Genomic DNA, 21,484 nt, shown 5'->3' with positions numbered 1-21,484 from the left:
CTGATTAAATATCCATGTGATACCCCAGAAAAGCCTGGCCACGTGCAAGTGTCTAACTCATAACTTTGAGCAGGAACAACCAGCTTTCTGTTGAGGATCAGACAGCTGTGCCTGCCCAGCAATTCAAGCACATCTGAACACAGAAGGAAACTTAGATACTTTTATTGGGTTGGGTTTGATGCCCACCCCACAGCAATGTTTAAGTTACCCTTCCCTAAGAGCAATGAATCACTTAATTACACATTTAGTTGACAATAACAAACTTTTTCATCAGCTGGAGTGAGAAACAGATGGAAAATTTTGAAAAGCAGTGCTCTCAACTTCAATCTGTAACCAAGACTATGCTGGGGATACATGGACACAGAGGGTCTGTTTCCACAGCATGGTTTTAACTGGGTTTACTTACTGCAGGACACAACTTCAGCTTTGAATTCTTTCAAGTGGATTGATTTACACATACAGTTGTTACTGGATAAACTGCATTAAATCTGTGCTTATCACTCAACGTCCTTCAATTTTTTTTTGTTAACCAGATTAGAAAGCATTTTTAGTTCAAAAATAAAGTTTTTAAAATACAGAACTTTCCTTGTCAGAAAAGCTTATTTTGCCGTCCTTCTGAAAATAGCTGAATATATCAGCTTATTTAAATTCATACTCTATAGAAAGAGATTTAAGAAATAGATGTGGTTTAGACAAAGTCTAGAAATGCCACTTGTTTCTTTTCAGACTGAATAGTAAAAATGATGGCAAGGTGATCTGTAAGTTATTTATAACTTGTAAGGGGTCTGAAGGATATATTTTTCCAAGCCTCCCCAGGTGATACTTTGGTAATACAAAGAGAAATGAACAGCTTACCATCTAACCTCATGTCTTTCTCCCTACTCTCTCTATAAACCGAATCTGTAGTATTCTCATCATCTTTACCTAGTCCTAGTACAAGGGTATACAGAAGTTACCTGTCTTGTCAGAGCTGTTGAAGAGATGAAGTGATAGGGAAAGATTGCCACTTAAGCACAGGACACTGCTGAGACCCACAAGGTTTGCTAGAGCAATAGAAAATGGCTGATGGAAGCAACACAGTTTCAACTTCTCTAAACTCAGGCTTAAAGACAAATGAATTTATGAGAAATTGCATTCTATTGTTAAACAAATTTGGAAACACTATTTGTCAGTCAAGCTAGAAGGAAATCTAAAGGGACTGTGACTGAAGGCAACCAGACAACCTTTCCACTCTACTGCCTCTTTGTAAAGTTTCTCCTGAAGATGTCTACACAATCTGCCTCATTATAACACGTTAAGTGCTATAAATTATCACACGATATTTCTAACAGAAAGATCTTGTTCTCTTGTACAAAAGAGCTTGTTTTTCCTCAAGCCTTCCCGCCCTCTCCTCCAACTATATTTTCTGCAGGAGATAGGAGCTTCCAACAAAGCATATCTTAATGTGCTATCCACTCTTTGCTTATGCTTAGGGCAAACAGCAACAGGTTTTAAGAGTAGCTACAACTCACCAAAGGGTCCTGCTATCCTCAGCCCAGCTAACGGATTAAATGGACTCAGTATAGCTCCCAGTGCTTTGATCCAGATTGGAATTGGTCTTTCGTGTTCAGCATTGTCAGGCCTCTCTGGAAAACCCCACGGCTCCACTAAGATAAGATGTTTGACCCTGTTGGCAGAAAAGGTTCAGAGTACATTAATTTTCCTTTGAATGAGAAAGCCGAAAACTTGCTATCAGTGGATTACACAATCTGATGCAGTCACTTCTGTTCACAGCACACTACTACCCTTCTGATCCTTCGATGATTTTGCATCTGAATGCTAACTGAAGAAAGATGGATTGCAACTAATTCTGTATAGAAACACCAGAAACTTGGAATCTCATGTCAAAATAGAAACTCAGTATTCAACATATTCCCACTATCATATGCATTTGAGAAAAATGTTTTTTTGGTTTTTTTTTCTATTTTTAGAAATGGTCTGAACTGTACACTTGGGTTACATTATCTGAAAGAGCAGTTTAATTTGAGCAAAAAAAGGGAATGGTACCTGTTTCATTTAAGTAAACATTTAGATATCGATCACTCTTTTCCGAGCCCTTTAAGATCTCTGTTGATCTCTATGAACAGACACAATTAATTTGAAAAAGATGCTTATCAAAGCAAAATTTGAACTGGGCCAGACAGATCCAAAACAGTGTACGTTTTCTAACTGTATTGACTTAAATTTATAAAATAAACACCAGAGAGACAATTTATAAAATTATCACTCAAATCTCAGCAGAGGGTACAGCAGGAGTCTCCAGCACACACAATGAATCAGTCACTTTGTGCTGAGTCCTCCTCAAGCAAAAAAAAATATTTTGCCTTGATAGACTTGAATCATCCTTTTCTGTTTAATCCCATAGTAACACCTACTCTAACAGGACTGTCCTAGATACTGCTTATACCTGAAAAAGTGACTTTTAATGATAGTTTTGCATATTTGAGGTGATTTTGTACGCATACTCCATCATCTTTACTTTCTTCTTCATGTCTTCCTTCTCCTTCAAAGCCACAAGATTAGTTATTTAATACAGCAAGAGTTCTTAGTGGCTAAAACGATTTCAGAAGTGATTCTGAAGGCTATTCCTGGACTATAATCAGTTGGGAAACCAAAAATGTGTGCCTGAAATGAGGGGTTGAAAAGGATTAAGCTCACAAAGATGTTTCTGGGCTGTCAGCTCAGCCATGAGCGTATTTGCACACAGAAGCAAACAAGAATGCTAACAGAGGCCAGGGTAGAATTTAACTATATAAACCAAGCAGGAGAGATTAGAGGCTAAGGAGCGTAAGCCATGAGGGGCTGCTCAGGACAGCTACACATTCTGTGTGCAAAATATGCTACTAAACATAACACAGCATATGCATACATAAAAACAGAGTGAGATTTCTGTCATGTTTTGTTTCTCAATAATTTCCTTCCTTCTTTTGGTAATCAATCCTGAAGCATAAACTGGGATAAGGAGAAGCTGGCCATAAAAATCATTCCAAAGGTAATAGTCCAGAAGTCACAGTATTTGAAAATCATGACTCCAACACCACTCACGAATATTCCAAATGGGAATCTTTTTGGATTAGTATCCTCAGATGTCCCATGCACAATATGGTACAATACAGTAAATTAATAGATCATCTAAGCTTGGAGAAACTGATCTACTTTCCTAACAATATGTAACTAGAATCCCTTAAGCTTCTAATGAATTGTTAGATAATCTGATTGAAAGCTGTGCTATATTTACCACTTGATTCAATATTGCCTTAAGATCCTATCAGTCAGTGTGATAATTTGATGGTGTTAGCTTAATTTCAGCAAAATATTAACAGTGTGAGAGCACAAAAGAAAACACCCCCAAATAAATTAACCCCAACTTATGCGCAGTGAAGCATGAAAACACAGAAGTGTCGCTTTCAATGTAAGTCCTCAGAAGGTTGAAACAATATCCCTCTCCACAGGGATGGGACAGTGCCATTTATAGATGCTCCAGAAGAAGGGGTAAGAAACTTGGAAGCAATCCTTACAAGCAATTACCTTCAGTCAGCTAAAAGTTGCTTTATACCCAAGTGGATAAGAGGTTTACACTCTTATCCTAAGTGTTTTAGGAGAAAAATTATGCATGGATTTAGTTCAAGATCTTCAAATGAGAGAGAAAGGTGTACATATAATTGATACTAATGTAAAACATTTATTCTGTACAGTACAGAATCTGACATATGATGTGCAAAGTTGGACTTATATTCATATCTTTTAACTGAGATCACTTTCTGGGATTCTCACTCACCTCTGCCTATAAAAGCAGGCTACATTGAAAAAGAGACTTATGAGCTCTGAGTAAAGAAATGGATTAGCTGTCTACCACGATGTGGTGCAGAAAAAGCTGATGTGATGTAGTTAAAGCACTGCTGCAACTGGACTACTCTTCACAGAAAAAATGTGGAGTGGCATACAGACAATTAAAACAAACAGCCACTAGAATTGTTTTCATACTGTCCTGCTGGCACCAGGCTGACTGCACGCCTTTACACATAAACTACCAGGCAGAATTACAATCAGAAGTTTCACTGTTTGCCATAATAATGGGACATTTAGCAGGAATAGGTCTACCTTTTGTTTTCACAAACCTAGGTTTGATCAGAGATGCCTCAAAGCATAAACACACAAATATGATCTTTGCTATTTAGCCTTATTACATGGCAAGGGGGTACAGAATAAAAGCAAAAGGTGAAGAAAGTAAACAAAAGAAACAAGTTTACTAATCTGCTTATTTCTATTCACCTGAAAACAAAGCACAATTAACATTTTTTGCTTAAAATTCACTATGCAGCTTTTCTTTATTTTTACATACCTTGATGGGTATTTTAATGAGTAAGCAGCAGCCAGGAATCCACCTAGGTTATGTCCAAGCAAAATCATTTTTTCTAACCCCATCTCCTTTCTCCACTCTTCTATGGATTCCACAAACTGATTTTCTGCTTCCCGAGCATCAGTATCGAAGTGGGGTCTACTGCTTCGTCCAAATCCCAGGAGGTCGAAAGCATGAACGGTCCTGTTTTCACAGAGCTCTTCAAAATTGAGAGCCCACATTCCAACACCTCCTCCAAATCCATGAAGCAGAACAAGTGGAGTTTTACGTGAAAGGTCTGGAGAGAACGTCAGTGTCCATATTTTGTTTCCATTAGCTAGATACACATACCGCTTATTGTATGTGCTTGTAATGCCTGGGAAAAGAGTGGGCAAAACAAATGACACTGTTAGACACAACTGGTAAACTAGTACGTTCTGTGGAGACTATTGTTAGAAATAGAACCTCCCTTTCAAAGCAGAAAGCATTCAGACGAGTACTATAAATAAGGGAACAGATTTCTAAATCTGCTAATTTCAGCAGAATGCAGAAGTTGTATTTAAAAACTTTTCTGGTTAGTTTAATGGAAATGTATAGAAAATCTCTTTATAGCTATAAACCTGACTTACATTTTAGCATTTTATCCTCAGCTTCTTTAAGGTGCAGTAGCGATGTGGGGCACCAAGCAGGAAGCCAGCTGAACAACCATCCTAACCTGCAACAGCAATAGAGAATGTAAAGTTCTTGAACAAGATGACCGCGTTCTGCACCACATAAGGGTTTTAAGAAGTGTCTTCCACTGCTCTTCTTGAAAGAACCCATTTTTTCTGCACATCCTACAAGACTGCAGTGAGCCATAGGAAGAAACATTCACTCTCTTGACTTCTACCAAGTGGTGCAATGATCAGAGGTGCTCTTCAAATAGCATGCTGTACCTCTCCTGTTTGTATTTTATCAGAGTGTACTTGTCAATCTCCGTCAGAGCAGACTGCTTCTGAGAACCTGGAGACAGGAGTCCTCACACTGACCCCAGAAGGTTGGCAGGAAATAAAACACAATCATCGGGGTTTCCACATTCCTCTCAAGTTCCCCTGGAACTCCGCCTGCACAAGCGCTTCCTGGCATGAACCCACAATTTACAGAAAAGCAACCTGCCAGCTTAACCCGAACTAAGGTGCAGATACTAAATACATTTTAGAAGTGAAAAATAAACAGGTTTACTTTAGCAAAGAAAAACACTTGGGCTTTTATTACAAACTTAGAAACAAAGTCACAGCAGAAAATTACACAGTACATTCCAGCACCCCTCACAGAAGTTCCTTTTCAAGCTGTCACTTGCTATCTCTGTAGCACTCTCTTGACCATGAGAGCAGGGGAATGACTAAGCAAATAGGGGGTAATTTTTCCTTTTTTATAACATGGAATCCTCCTTCCCCTCACCTGACTTCAGACTGGTTCAGACTGCCTTTCAGTGCAAAGGTTGCTACTTAGGACTTTGAACTACTCTGCATGGAGAAGAGGAGGATGAGGAGACCAAACTCACACTCAACTTTCTTTAGTGCTTTTTTTCCTACACTGAATTGCTTTCCAGTTGGTTACAACGTTTTCAGGACTGTGTGCTGCAAGTATTAGTTGCACAAAAATCAATGATAAAGACTGTAAGATTACTGGTGTGCAATTCTTCAGCCTTTTCAGAGTGCATCGATACCAAATTAGCGATCTGGCCTTGCAAGTTCCTTATCCAAAGAGCATTTTCCCAACATATTAGAGGGAGATTACTTAAGGTAGTGGTACCATACAGTTCTGGAATGGAAGAATGCACAATGCAACTGCAAACAGCATTGGACCTAGGGGAAGTCAGAAAGAAAAAAACTCGTACTTGATCAAAAAGGGATTCATCACCCAATCAGCCATGCCACTGTTACTCAATATTCTTTACTTTTCTGAGAAACATGCTGATGTCTGGCTGGTCTGTAAATAGCTTTCCTAAACCACAGGTGCATGGGAATCACGTTGATGGCACACAAATGGAGCACTGGCAAGGTGAAGGCTGTGTGTTTGCCCAGATGCCTCCTGCAGTCCATGAAGAAATCAAGAGCCAAGATTTGCTGCCACATTGAAATAGATATCTATAAGTAAAGATTTTTATGAGATTAAGGCTGGCACCTGCCAAAAGCAACTTCACCAGGAAAAAAAAAATCCATTTTGAGCATAACAACATTATGGATTACTCCAGTAATTTATTAAACATTAGTTAGACCACCAGCCTTTTAAGGATAATTTTCAGCTACTTATGTGCTGAACTACACATCTAGATTCAGAATTCTCAAGTCAGAAGCACAAAATCCAGCCACTATTGCCCTCAAGCCAAAACTACACAAAATATTTCTTCTCAAGGAAATCACTGATTTAGCAAAGAAACTTCTTTAATGACTTTCTCTAAGGAAATGCTTAATTTTTACATGTCAGCATGAAGACAGTGCAGAAATATGATCACAATGAAAAAAAAACGAAAACTTCAGTCCACAATCCAAGAATTTCAGTAGGGAATCATCTGAATACCCATGAAAAATACTTAGAAAATTGTACCAGAATGAGGAAGTTTTGGCATAGATGTCCAATCACTTGTTTTGTTAATTATCAGTGCTGGTTATAAATATTGAACTTTTTACTGAGAAGAGACATTACATACATGAAAATTTTGGCAAGTTAAGTTGGCAAGCTGAAATTTATACAGGTGACATGAGGTTGGAAGGAAGTGTTGATGCGTCTGGGTTGAAGGCCCTTCAGAGGGATCTGACATGTTGGATCAGTGCACTGAGATCAATGGGGTGAAGTTCAACAAGACCAAGTGCTGGGTCTGGCATGTTGGTCACAGCAGCCCCAGGCATTGCTACAGGGTGGGACAGAGTGGCTGGAAGACTGTGCAGAGGAAAAGGATCTAGGGGTGTTGGCTGACACTCGGCTGAACACAAGCCAGCATTGTGCCCAGGTGGCCCAAGAGGCCAACATCATCCTGGCTTATATTAGAAATAGTGCAGCCAGCAGGAGCACAGAGTTGATTACTCCTCTGTATTTGGCAGTGTTGAAGCTGCACCTCGAGTTCAGTTTTGGGCCCCTCAGTGCAACAAGGACATTGAGGCCCTGAAGCGTGTTCAGAGAAGGGCAACAAAACTGGTGAGGGGTCTGGAGCACAAGTCTGATGGGGAGCAGCTGAGGGAGCTGGGATTGCTCAGTCTGGAGAAGAGGAGGCTCTGGGGTGATCTGATTGCTCTCTATGACTGCCTGAAAGGAGGCTGTGGCGAGGTGGGGATCAGCCTCTTCTCCCAGGTAATAGTGATATGGTGAGAGTGAATGGACTTAAGTTGCATCAGGGGAGTTAGCAGTTGGGTATTAGAAAACATTCCTTCTTCAAAAGAGCAGTGAGGCACTGGAATGCACAGCTCAGGGAGGTGGTGGAGTCATCATGTGTTCAAGAAATGTGTAGTAAGAAAGGCGGTTCTAAGGAACACAGTTGAGTGGGAAACTTTGGTGATAGATGGATGGTTGGGCTAGATAATCTTAGAGGTCTTTTCCAAACTTAATGACTCTATGATCCTATGAAACACTCAGAATAAATATTATTTATGTAATTCAGACTTACTATACTTGCTAAACTAAATCAGCAAGTAAATAGGAAATTCAGTCAAAATGTGACCAAAAAAAAATCAAGAAAGAAAACACGCAGTTACCTGTATTTAAGACTTAACCCTTTGTTCCACTGCTCCCCCTCCGAAAAACAATTGATTCTATTACTGGATGTTTTCCACATGCAGAAAGAAATCAACTATTTCATCCACTTAATCACTTCTCTGCTATAGGCACAGTCTAGCCTTCCAAAAGTACAATTTGTTTTGCACATCTGTGCTAAATGTGTCTCCTAAAAGAACACAAGAATGTCAACTTAGGTCATTCTTACATGACCTCTCATTTTTACTACTGCGGTATTAAGTTAAAATAGCTATGTAGTATAAAAAAAGAAACAATGGTTCTTTCAAGACAGACTGCTCACCAGTAATGGAGATAAGATGTGAAAGAAAACAAAGGATTCCAGCTGTAGTTTCACATCTAGAGCAAGCAAGCTAACCACTGCCAGAAGAGGCAGACTGCATTCTGATTTCATCACCTACCACTTACCACACACTCTCCTTCCTGTCTTTCCTCAGAAAGAAGGAAAATGCAACAGAGGAATCTTGCATTTTGAGGACTAAGGAAATCCACTGGGTTTAGCTGTTTTCTGTATGAAGAAATGTGAAATAGGGCTGACAACTGCCAACCCACATTTCTATCGTTTTATAGCAATTGTACGTAACAGGGGTTACACATCACATTACCCAACTGGCCCATGACGGTCAGCTGTTGGCTTAATTTGTATGAACAGACAGTGCTCACCGCACCATTATTTGCCATGCGATGGAAGACTAACAATGGGAAAACACATCATATGGTTTAATTAGACAGAAACGCTGCTTAACTAAGTAAAACGGTCCTCCTTTACTGCGAGGCCCAGGTGGTTGTGAACCACTCAGAACAGGAGACTGCCATGGAAGTTACATAAGAAGAAAGAGACGTTCCTAACTTGAATTTTTAGTGTTAGGTAACTCACATACAGCAATCCTGCTTTGCCTCACAGGGTGAGATATTAATTATCTCTGCTATAAATTGATCAATTTAAATGTATTTTGCCAGATAGCTTTTTAGGCAGCTCCATTCACATCAGACAATCAGTGAAGGCCTCACTGAGGTGTACACAGAGGTTTTTTGACATTTTCCCAGACATATGAGGCTGAGCAGGACCCAGCAGTGCAGAAAGTCCAATGGAATGCCTTCCCAAGCAGACAAGGCTCAGTAGGATCACAAATCCACCACGGTCACTGGATAAGTCAGACCAAAGTTCCTTATCTACAAATAGCACATCTGGTAAACTTTGCTGGTACTAATGGGCACAATTTCCTTCTAAAAATCCTTACAAGTAATGACTGGGAATGTTACTACTCTTCCTGGTTCAAACCCAATATACTGTATTTGTCAAGTGTCCTTCTCTGGAGATACTTAAACCCCACCTGGACACTTTCCTGTGCAACCTACTCTAGGAAGCCTGCTTTGGTAGCGGGTTGGACTAGATGATCTAAAGAGGTCTCTTCCAACCCCTACAATTCTGTGATTCTCTGATATGACAGTGTTCACCCGGCAGCTTTTGAAGACAGAGGAAAAAACTATTCATCCAAACAAGGTAATTCTAACTTGAGAAAACTGAAAATCTTATCCCTGTCAATGAAGAAATACAGCGTAGACAAGTTTTTGAGTCACCTTTCAATTGCAGTCGCCTTGACTGGATGAATCTCGTATGTAAGTGAATTCAAGCTGCTGTGACTAGGATTTGGAGGATGGTAGAATATGTCATAGCAAAGGAGGCATTTTCATTTATAAAACATATTTTATGCATACAAGAATAATAAATGGTATGGATATTAAAAATAAGTAATGATTACTGTCTGCAGAAATCTAAGGGGTAAAGAATACTTTATTATTGTGTAAAGGATAATACTTCTTTCCCTCGGCTGCTTGACTGTTAATTTGAATCAAATATTTGCTGTCAGAGCACAGCTTAAACTGCCTGAGGGGAACTTTCATAAGAACTGAGCATCAAGTGGAGGCAGAGGCACAGTAAGTGTGATCCACCCATCCACCTCCACGAATCAGGTCAGATCAGATGAACAATGTGGCAAATAGGTAACTCAAACACTATCATTCTGTCAGCTAGTTTAAGCCTACTGAGGTTGGTGAGAATCAATCACATGCAAGCCTGCTGATGGATTTGTGTCCGCTTAGAAATTCAGCATACTCCTCAGAAAGCTCATGCAAGCTTAGCTAATGCTGCAGGATTGTAAGCATCTATTGTTGAGCTGAGGTGTGCACTAAAAACAGCTTAGAGTCTACCTGATTCCTGGCTTCTATGGCAGATCACAGAAATGAAGCTGTATCATATGAAGGTACTCAATGACTGCACCAACAGAAGCTGTCCATAACTCTGTCTGGGAGATATGAACATACACGGAGCTCACTCACTTTTCAAGCTCGTAATGTAGCTACTCCTGTTACTTAGGTGTATGAAGGTGGATGAAAATCATTCAAGACAGGCATTCTTCTCATGCAGACTTCCAACAGTATCGTATATTTCAAAATGGGAAAAGAAAAATTCTCTAAGTGAGAGAACTCCATGAAATCAGACTTAAATAATGCCATTTGCTACAGGATTTGTCAAATATCACTGCCACTGAGAGATCTTCTGACAGTGTTGAATATAAAGTCTACTTTCGGCTACCAACTTTGAAATTAGTAAAGGAATTAAAACTCCCAGTACTAATCAGAAAAGAGGCACTGAAATATGCATCAGCGACAGAAGTGTCAAGAATAGTTTTGGGTCATTAGTATCATTTGGACTTGAAAGTTCTACCAGGAGAAAAATCAGTGCTCAGCATTTATAACAATTACACAACAATTCACAAAGGATAAAGTAAAAAATGTAACTAAATCCCAGAGCAACAGAGTCGCATATCTGCTTTTGTCTTACACTCAACAAATGAACGTAGTATTTTTTATTGATTTTCAGCAGGCAACGTTGTGAACAACCAAGGTTTTAGCTGTGGAACAAGCTCAAAAACTTAAAAAGGCTGAAGCACTGAGTGAACTCCCTGGTAAATCATTTCAAGCTTTACCCTTAAAGCTTATTAGATTCAAGCTGATCTTTCAAAACCCCTAAACCTCTCCTCTCCTGACTCTCAGAAGTAATTCCAGCTACTTACAAGGAAGAAAACAACATCAAATGCATGCAGACAATTTGCTATACTGGTTCTGCCTAACACCCAGAGAGAGGGCGTTCTGATTTTCTGGCCATCCTGCCAGCATGATCATTACAAACGTCAGTTGATTTGAGCTAGTTCCAAATAAAAAGAACTGCAACAGAAGAACAAGTGCAAACTAGTGGTAAAACTGCTCAGACTGTCTCCTTGTTTCTGCACAAAGTATTTTTGCAGTACTGTGCTAGCAAAGGAATTTAGAACTGCAATCTTTTTCACATCTAAATACAATAAGCACCACCATTCTTTTATGTTCTCAAGTAACTTCCTCACATTGAAATGCTCAAATATTCAACAGAACTAGCCATATAGCAAGTGCTGTCCTGAATTGAGGTTATCATGCTCATGTTTTATAAGAACAAATTCTAAATACTTACCCAACACTTCCACCTCCCTGGAAGTGTTAAAGGCCAGGCTGGATGAGGTTTTGAGAAACCTGGTGCAGTGAGAGGTGTCCCTGCCTATAGCAGGGGGCTAGAACTACATGATCTTAAAGGTCTTTTCCAACCCAAACCATTCTATGACATGATTCTATTCAAATACTACAAATGAGCAAAACAGGAGTGAAAAGGAGCTATAAATATTCACTACAGGGAAAGAGTTCAATATATCAAATTGAGGGTAAAGTGCCAATTTAAAAGAGTCTCTCACTATAATGCTTTAAGAATACACTATATTGCAGATTATATGGTTGCTTTAGAGCAACTACCAAGAGAGACCCTTCTTATGATGCATCTTTTTTTTCTTTTTGAGAAACAGCAGAAATAAGACTGTTTCCTGAAAGCTTTCTGCATTTTCCTCAGCATCAGCAGCAGTCAATATAAAATCTAAGAGGTGAGTAGGATGCGGCCATCATCAGTACCAAGTTTTCAGAGCATATTCTGGTTTTGGATACTAAATCACATGTAATAGGTAAAACCTGAAACAATATAAGGCAAAAGAAACAGTTAAAGACAACATAATAAAATAGGAATTTGAGTCAAACTACCAGAGAGAAGTAGCAGGTTGACATCTGGCTAATTTATGTCTCAGCGTTAAATTATAACACACTTTACTTTCTCATCTCATTAATTTAATGCCTTGCAACACCAGAACACTGAGTGCTTCTAACATGACTGATTGTGGCAAAAATTAATGCTTCTTTTATTATCACTTACTGGCAATGCTGCAATTGCATTAAAAAAAAAATAATAATCCCATTTGAAGTACAGAAAAATATTTTCCTCTCCAGCATTCACTATATTCAAGTTCCATCTTGTTCTCTGTTTACTCCCAGGAGAAATTTCCTTTTATGTAGAATGTTTAACAAAAAAAAAAAAAAAAAAAAAGCTCTGGTGAAAAATACAATAAACCTATTTCCAACTAGTGTGTGAAAGAGCAGTGTTTTTAAAACCCCAGTAAATTGAAAAGTAAACTTGAGGAGAAACAGAACTAGCAACTCTTTTCAACTCAAGAAAGTTTTAGAACGATTATGTATTGGGACTGCATGACTCTGAATTAAAATGTGGTAACATCTTTCTTTTTGGTAACACAATCCTAAATGACTAGTACTGAATAAGAAATGTAAAATGCATCAGGCACTATCAGTAAAATTAGGATGTCCCTTAATCATTGCGGATCTACATCTGTGAGCACGTTCCAGTGAGTTCTCCTATACAGTTTCAGATGAGCCAGCAGTCTCCTTCAGCATTTCAACAACTATGCACATCTGAAATCCAGGAAAACTGCACAAACAACCCTGGTACTAGTTACAACAGAGCTTAAATCTTGCTACAAGGAGGACAGTTGGGATAGAGAAAAGCTAAATGCAGAGAAGTAGGAAGCTTATTATTAAAGACTGAAATAAATGTTCCTTCTGCTCAAAGGATGAGTAAGAAAGTAACGGTGATATTTTACTAACTATAAAGTAAAAACTACAAAGAAAAGCACATTTAATTGAAGATAAGAGAAAGTATTATGGATTATCATGAAAAAGGACTCCAATTTCTAAATAAATTTGGAAAAAAAAAAAGGGAAAATATGTTTATCATGTGCAAGCAATGTTCTGTATAAAACTGAGAACAAGATGTAGTAAATAAAAATGTTTTAGACTTAAACCTTTGCTAGATAAAGTTAACTGCAGTTAATCTCCAGTGGCTGTCTGTTATGACAAGAAGAGACAGTTTCTAAAATGAGAAAGCTCAGGTGCCAGCCCATCTCTGAGACACTCCTACTTCTGCACTTTTATTCCAGCTGGGGTTACAATGAAGAGAACTGGGAGATCTGAGGCCTGAATCTTGGCCCGCTGCTGCTGTCAGCAGATCACTTCTGAAAGCTCTGTGTTCCCTCCATTCTATCCAACAGTTTTGATGCCTGAAAAGGAACTGTGCTTGAGCATAAACTGTTTTAAGCCAAATAATTTTAACCCAAAATCTCCCAGCTGTCAGAGAAGTGAAGCAGTTAACCAGCAGACCTATGCCTATAGACCTATAGGGTTGGGGAAAAAAGGCCCCAGTCAGGCAGAGGATGGCAAACTTTAAGGTCAGAGCGGCCATGGACAGACTGTACAATATGATCCCAAGTCAGTTTGTACTTCACTGCGCAGGGACATATTGGGAACACTGGAGATGTGGTTTGAGGAGAGCTTTAACTACGTAACCAACTTCAGGAACCCTTCCTACAGCATTTCCTTCCTGCCCCCGTGGTGCAGCATGTCCTTCCCCACTCCCATTTTCTGAGCAGAATCATCCATACACGCGCAGTGTATGTGCAATAAGTGTCATAGCGAGGACTCTCCGTCCAGGGGCAGACCCTCTGCACGTACAGCAGACATCAGATGCAGTGGCCATAACAGCAATTTGAATGAGTGCTCCAAGGACAAAAATTATGTTCTAGTAATTGCAGACAAACATCAGTTGTGTTTTGTCTTTTTTTTTCCCCATATTCATTTCATAAGCACAGCACGATCAAAGAATACTGCAGTCCTCAGAGAAAGACCTTGAGGTGCTTATTGCGAAGGCAAGACTCGGAAGGAAGAATTAGGATGAGGCATGGGAACGAAGTATCAAATCCCTCAATGAATGCCTGCTTACTGCTCTCATGAGGTGACAAAAAATGTATTGAAGTGCTGTGAGAGGGTTAAAAGGAAAGCATTTTTTCCCCCTCGGATGAAATGAATTCCGTTTAGACAAACACAGAGCCAAAGACATTCCACGCAATTACATGTTGTGAAATTCTTGGATACTTCAGTATCATTAAAATAGAATGTTTTGAGAAACTCTGCAGAATATTTCTAGGAAATGTAACGTATCCCAGCTCTGTTTAAAAAACAAAAAAACAAAAAAAACCCAACAAACAGGCCATGGTGGTTTATTGCAGATTATTGCCACACTAGGTCAGAGGGAAAAACAATGCATTCCTCTTGTACTGACTGCAATTTGAACTCTGCGTCCAGAACAGCCAACATCAAAATTAGTGTAAAAATACAGAAGCAAATGTTATTACTGTCTCTGTTTAGATCAGTGGTGCTACACAGGGCTACCACTGATCAGAATTAACCTGAGAACGTAGATAAGGTGAAATGATAAATGATGAGCATTTTCTGGCTACTTCAGTGATGCTGAAGTTGACCATGCTGTTTAAATGCACTTGAGCAACCTGAACGTTCAGGCTGTACCTCAGGCACATGTAAGGTGCAGGAAAGCTGCTACACCTTGTGACAGAGATTGTGTGTGCAACGCAGCTCTGCTGCCAGCGAGGACCTACACCCTTCTGACTCCTCCACAGTAAATTCACATGTGATAGGACATGGCAATGACATGGTTGTCAGCGTTTCACACTGTAAGGCATACTGAATGAAGAATTTGGGAATAAATGCATAACTGAAATAAAGAAAATGATTTCTTTCCTCTTGGTGTCCTTCAGATATTACATAACTTTCTGCTACCTCCATTTTATTCATCTGTCTACTGATGTACTCTCACTGCCCTCCAGATATTGCATAAGCTCAACATTTAAATACTATTTCAACCTTACTTGTCAGCCTTCTAATACCTCCCATGTCAGATGCTTGCATTTCAGACTGTCCCAGAGTTGGAAACAGAGTAGTAACATGATCTGTGCATAACAACCACCTCATAAATCTGCACCACTGCTCATCCAGGATCTACCCTGCATAACTTATGTTTATATCCCATACTGTATTATTCACAATTTAGATAACAACTTAAACAGGACACAGGTAAATTATTTTTCCATAAAGAGCCACATTAGAAACATATACAAAAGACTACCTAAAGCCCACGATTACTTCACTCCAAGCACACCATACACAAACCACACTGATACCACACAGCCCATCTCCAATGTAAGCACACACTGAGGATGCATTGTTTCACTGCACACCATTAAAACTGCTTCCACACTGTGCTCCTTTACCATAGCCACCTCCAGGGCAGAAGTCGCCTATGTCATATTTCAAGAACTGGTATTCAACATCTCAGGCCAACTATTTAGATAACTCTTAGAAACGCACAATCCCTCCCTTCCTCCTGAAACTGAAAGAATCTTTTGAATACATGCTACACTGCAAACATTTTAGAAATAAGAATAAATAAAATGTATGAGTAACTTTAGAAAGAGCTAGGAAGGTAAGTGTAAAAAGCCACTGCATCAAATGTCCAATAATGGACGGCTATGATACAGTTAAAGAGCCTTTAGGTTCAGTACAACTTATACTAAATGTAACCAAGAAAGACACTTCTGCCACAGTCTGCCAGTACTGACCCATCCCATTTCTTTTTTCCTTCCTCACTGCAATACCTTTCTCCTTCTCACTTCAACATGATTGGACTTTCTCAGTGGGCACAGATCCTTCTGTGCTTTTTATTACAGAAAACTTTTCTGGGGCTTTACTTTCCTCTCTATTCTGCAGTCACAAATGACCCTGAGTTCTCAACTACAACACATTCAGACCACTTTCCTACTCCACCATTCCTCACCATATTTTCTTAGCGTCACTCAAGGTTTTACCTTTAAAATCCTCCTCTTTTACCCTCTTAACCTTATTCCAGAGTGACCTCATTTCATTACACAGCTTCACTGACTCACAAATCTCTCTTCTCCAGTGACCTCTCCCTTGCTGTTCAACTTCTCATCTGGATCTTACAGTGCCAGGGTAAACCCAGACATTCACCTTTCCTCCCATACACTCTTCTCTCTGTTGGAATATACAAATTATGGAGAAAAACCTATTCTGAAAGATCAGAGTCACAAGATACTCAAAAGTTATAAAATAAGAGAATTAAATTTTCCTCAACAAACAATTTTAATAAAATAATAAAAGACAAATATGAGGGGAAAAGAAGAAGCTGCTTTAATAATTTACCAAGTGGGAAAGTTTTGGTTCTCTCATTAATATTCAGAAAATTTGCAGATTGCAGAGATTCTCCTGATGCAAACACAGCTCTTTTCAAAGGGGCAGTCTCAAATGAGGCCTACAGGGTATGGCCCAATTAACCTAACTAAAATAAACTCTGGCGCAGCATCAGTCTTCTAACAGGTTCAGAAAAGCTTAGAATATAGCTGAAACTATGTAATCCTGACAAAAGTTTGTGTCAGAAAAAGATCCACAGTAACCAATACTACAGTCAATCCAGCCGCAGCTCCTCAGCTGCTCGCCCATCTGGATTTGTGGCCATAATTTCATTTCCACCAGACTACAGATCCACTCTCTGACAGGTACTGTAATCCCACTTCAGTAACTCCTAGACTACAGTTGTCACTTGGTACTTGTCAAGTCTCTGCTTTTCCACACATTCAGTAGCAGGCTTTCTAATGCTGAGTCTTCAACCTGCTTGACCCCCAGCAAGCAAGATCCTAAACATAAATTAAAAGCTACTGTCTAATTACTACTTTTCCCAGCACTTCCCATTTTCTTTCTCAGCTGTAAGGAATGCAGCCAGATGACTGCCAGACCGAGTAAAGGCTTTTTTAAAAGGGATTTCTGTCATAACAGATGACTCAGTCAGTTAATCACTGAAGAAGAATGAGATCTTCTATGTATATTCACGTGCTGGAAACACCAAGCACACATAACACACGTTAACCTGGGATGGTCATGCCTGGTAGCGACAGTGGGAACCACACTGAGTGCCGCACTTCATTATTGGTTGGAGCCAGTGTTTCTCAATTGGGAAGGAACCACTGAAAGAATTCAGTGATGCTTGAAAAGTGGAGGTAAGACCTTCTGCAGCTTTCTGGAGTGTGCTAGCATCACCTTTTCTCACAAGAACAGGTTTCAGGAAGAGTGGAGCAAAAAAACTGTGCGGTGTCCAACCTGTGATATTTAAACCTTGTTAAACTGAAAGAAGGCTAGGGCTCAACTTCACGCAAAGATCTTGGCCAGCACTGTGGTTCTCCAACAGCTGTGTGCCAGCATACCTATCCCCTCATTTCCTGCTACGCTAAGGGCACTTGAGAGCGGGTAGGCAAGTGTACAAGCACGTCTACCTGAAAATCCACTTCACAACATTAAATATACCCCACAGAACTGTGGAGGATCAATGTGAAAAAAAAAATTAAGGCATAAAAAATTTTTCTTTAACTGCCTGTCCTAAACATGAGTCAAGGAATCCAAATAGTTAGTACTATGTAAAAGGAGTGGAGCAAATAATCAACTTCTATATGCCTATCTGGAAAAACAGAACATTCTTGTTCTATTCGGTAATGCACTAATGAAGCCTCAGAAGGGGACACTAAGAGGAGATTCCTTCTTGTGTAAGGACAGGGCACACACTGCCATGATCATTTTGTTAAGAGAGATCTTCCTGATGACCGTAGACATTCCCCTCCCAAAATCACACAAGGACAAAAAAACCTCAAGCAATCCTACGGACACCTGAAAACCTCACACACACGCTTTCAGATGAGTACACAAATGAAGCTATGATCCACAGAACCCTATCACTGAAAAGACAAAATCATAAAAGAGGAAGCAAACATTCTCTGACCTCTTCCTGCACAAGCTTCTCACAGTGCACTTACATTTTCATTGTCTCTATAAAGATGGAGGCTGTAGGTCCCAGACCTGCTGTTAGTCACGTGTGCTGTAGGACGGGCCTTTAGAATGTCTCTTTTCACCCAGGAAAGAAAGAGGAATGAGCTTTCAGCAGTCCACCTGCATTTAAAAGCTAGATGATGTAACCAGCATATGCTTTAATATATCAATATGATATCACTATGAGCCATCCTACTCGCAGTCAAGTATAGGCTCTAAGAAACCCAATGAATCATTGTCTTTTCTTTCATCAAGCAGCTCACTTCAAAAGCACAGAAAAAAATCAGCATTCATATTACTTACTTGAAGAAAAAACGTATTCTGTGCAGGGTTTTACTTCCAGGTATATACATGTATTTCATAGCTGCCAATGCCAGTCACATCACAAGCTGTAAACAGTCCTGCCGAATTCAGAGTGAGTGTGAGCTCAATAGGAGCACAAAGATTACTGCAGCTGTTTGCCTCACAGGTAGGAGTCTGCTTCTGTCACTTACACAGAGAAGGCTCAAGGTTGTGAACAAGTTTGGGCATCATGAGAAGGTGCCGTGTTAAATAAGCCATCACTTCCACAGCGGAGGGTAAAACGTTTGTTTAGTTAATCTTCTCATTCTACCTTAGGACAACCTCCTGAATACCTTTCAATCAAGATGTATAAAGTAACCGAGGCACTGCTATCCTATCTTCACCACACTCAGGCAGTTACTAGATTTCAGAAACAGCAAACTGCATAACAAGGTGAGTCACACTGTTTTTTCCAAGCACATAAAATTAACTTTGTATTTATCACTTAGGATTCTAATGGCATATAATAAGCCTTCCTCCCACTGCTACAAAGCTTTGAATTTGGAAGAATGTAACATATTTCAATCATTTACAAATCTCCAGATATCAAGTTCTGCTCAACTTGCAAAGTAGCAGAAATGCTAATTTTGGCTAGAACTAGGAAAAGGCCAAGAAGAGTCCTGACAACCCAGAGTGCTAACATTCCATCACAGCAAATGCACTTTCTGAATTCATGGTAAATAAACATTAGATCTTGTTCTTAGAAATCCTAGAAGACTTGGAAGACTTTACTGAATTGGGAGCTTACTCTGCAAGACTCTACAACTAAATGGCATGATTGTTCAGCTAGGAACACTGACAGCTCCTGAAAACCAAGTTCTTTTAAAAGCTACCCAGCTGAGTAAAGAAACTCATCAAAAACCTCTCTGAAAATGCAGTCTATGATGTACCCTACTTCCAGATCATGTCATGTTACACTCCCGCAACCCTGGCAGGTTTCTGCAGTTTGGGGTGCTTGGCACTCCCTTAGTAGCACTCAGTACTTCGTGTGATCACATCAGGCAAATAAGAGTTCAGGCTAACGTTTTGAATGAACATATAAACACAACAAATTGGGGCAGAGCTATTTTAAGGCTCTTACTCAGAAAACCTGTAAATCATCAACAAGAGGCTTTACAAGTGAGATGGATTTTATGAATGTGAATTGATAAGAACAGAGAAAGAGAACTGAGGTCTCAGATGTGAAATGATGCAGAAAGTGTAAAAAAATATCCGTGTTATTAATGAAAAAGTTATTTTATGTTTGTGGAAAGGAAGAAATAGCTGAGTTACAGATTAGTCCAACTACACAGTGCTGAAAAGAGAAAGCTTTGAAATTCATACTTGAAAGGAGAGCAGTGTGAATATGGTTGCAGAGGCACAACAGGGAGTTTGGAAAATATACATAGCCCAGTTCTGCTCAGACCGAGGTGGTACATCATCTAGGATAAAATATCATATCCAGAAGTTGGAAAAAAGACTAAACAGAGGACCAGGCAGAGAATCCAGGTAGTCTGGAAAGGTGATGGAACAGACATGTACCATGACAACATGCAACAACAGCATGCTGGATATGGAGTCACGTATGCGCAACACAACTGTCATGCCAGTTGTTAAGGAATTTTTAGGGGAATTAAATAAATAGGCTATATCATGAAAAACGGGAGAGGGAAAAGAAAAAGTGATGCATGGGGGCCCAGGCATTCCACACAGTTACCAATGACAGACAACACCTGATACTTAAAAGATGGAGAATTATGAAACATTTGTATAAAAAGTATATACAGAGCACATCTATACATCTGATAGAGAGTATATAGCACATGTGTGACTACAGCACAGTTATTCTGTTCAAGTCATTTTGGGCCTAGGACCATAAAAGAGTAAGAGATCAGCAGACATACGAATTAAGCAGATGCACAGATAGGATATCCTTATAGTGGGAAATGGGAAGGGAGAAAATACATTTGGGGCAATAGATGGGTATCAAAACAGCTCTATCTTGGAAGCTGAAGGGTATGGAGAATATATAAATCAAACACAGGCAATGAGAAGGCGTACGGCAGCAAACAGCACACGGACAGAAGCAGAGCAGGGCACCGAGGTGCGGCAGTGTTATTCTGGTTCAAGTGTACGCTGGGACAGAGAAACGAAAGTAGTCAGCGCAGAGAGCAGAGCTGGCAGCGCAGCTCCGGACGACGGGAAAGGCACACGGCTCCGCCACCGCCAGCCGTGCCGTCGGCCCCCTCGCCCAGCACGCAGCCCACGGCGGCAGGCTGACAGCGCACAGCCGGACAGCGGCCGGCAGAGAGCGGAGGGGCGCGCAGCCGCCGCGCACAGCGGAACTCTTCCCCGGGAGCGGCGACGGGAAGCCGGCAGACATGTCCGCCGGCAGCGGGAGCGGGCGGCAGCGGCGCGCACAGAGATCCGGGCGCCTACAGATCCCCCCCCCCCGTCCCGCTCACCTTTCGCTGGAGGCCTCCTCCTCGGCCATGACGGCGGCGGACGGCAGCGCGGCGAGGGACAGCGCGACGGCGGCGGCACCGGCCATCGCGGGCCCCTCCCTCCGCCTCCCCGCCCGCCGCCGTCGCCTTGCGTCATCCCCGCCGCCGCCACCCACACCATAGAGCGGGGCGGCGACGGCGGCTAGAGCGGCGCGCGGGGACGAGCCTTCGGAGCCACGGGCGCGCCCGCGCGGCTGCGTGCTGCCTGCGTAGGAGCAGAGCGCAGGGGAGGTTCGTGGAATCATGAAATCACAAGGTTGGAAACGACCTACAAGGCCTTCCAGCCCAGCCGACCTCCCGTCACCATTGCTGCCACAAGCTCTAAACCATATCTTGTAGCTTCTCA

At 40.7% G+C, this 21,484-nt stretch overlaps 1 protein-coding gene across 2 annotated transcripts in view; it reads right to left on the bottom strand.

Moving 5' to 3' along the window:
- The window catches only part of ABHD5 (abhydrolase domain containing 5, lysophosphatidic acid acyltransferase), a 28,085-nt gene extending 6,877 nt beyond the window's left edge, over positions 1-21,208 (bottom strand). Inside the window, exons 1-4 of one of the 2 annotated variants that reach the window (XM_065753210.1) lie at positions 21,100-21,208; positions 5,008-5,093; positions 4,382-4,754; positions 1,512-1,666 (exon numbers count right to left, since the gene is read on the bottom strand). In XM_065753210.1, coding sequence (XP_065609282.1) covers positions 1,512-1,666; positions 4,382-4,754; positions 5,008-5,093; positions 21,100-21,185 — 700 coding nt within the window. In that variant the 5' untranslated portion in view covers positions 21,186-21,208. Of the gene's footprint in view, positions 1-1,511; positions 1,667-4,381; positions 4,755-5,007; positions 5,249-21,099 lie in introns of those variants that run through there. The other variant, XM_065753209.1, reaches the window with a different exon arrangement.
- Positions 21,209-21,484: the final 276 nt, after the last annotated feature.

Source organism: Cyrtonyx montezumae, unplaced genomic scaffold (assembly GCF_038088225.1).
Source record: "Cyrtonyx montezumae isolate F1298 unplaced genomic scaffold, pur_monq_1.0 scaffold_8, whole genome shotgun sequence".
In the NCBI taxonomy this organism is placed as follows: domain Eukaryota; kingdom Metazoa; phylum Chordata; class Aves; order Galliformes; family Odontophoridae; genus Cyrtonyx; species Cyrtonyx montezumae.
Note: the sequence above shows the minus strand (reverse complement) of the source record. Positions and strands in the feature narration are given on the sequence as shown.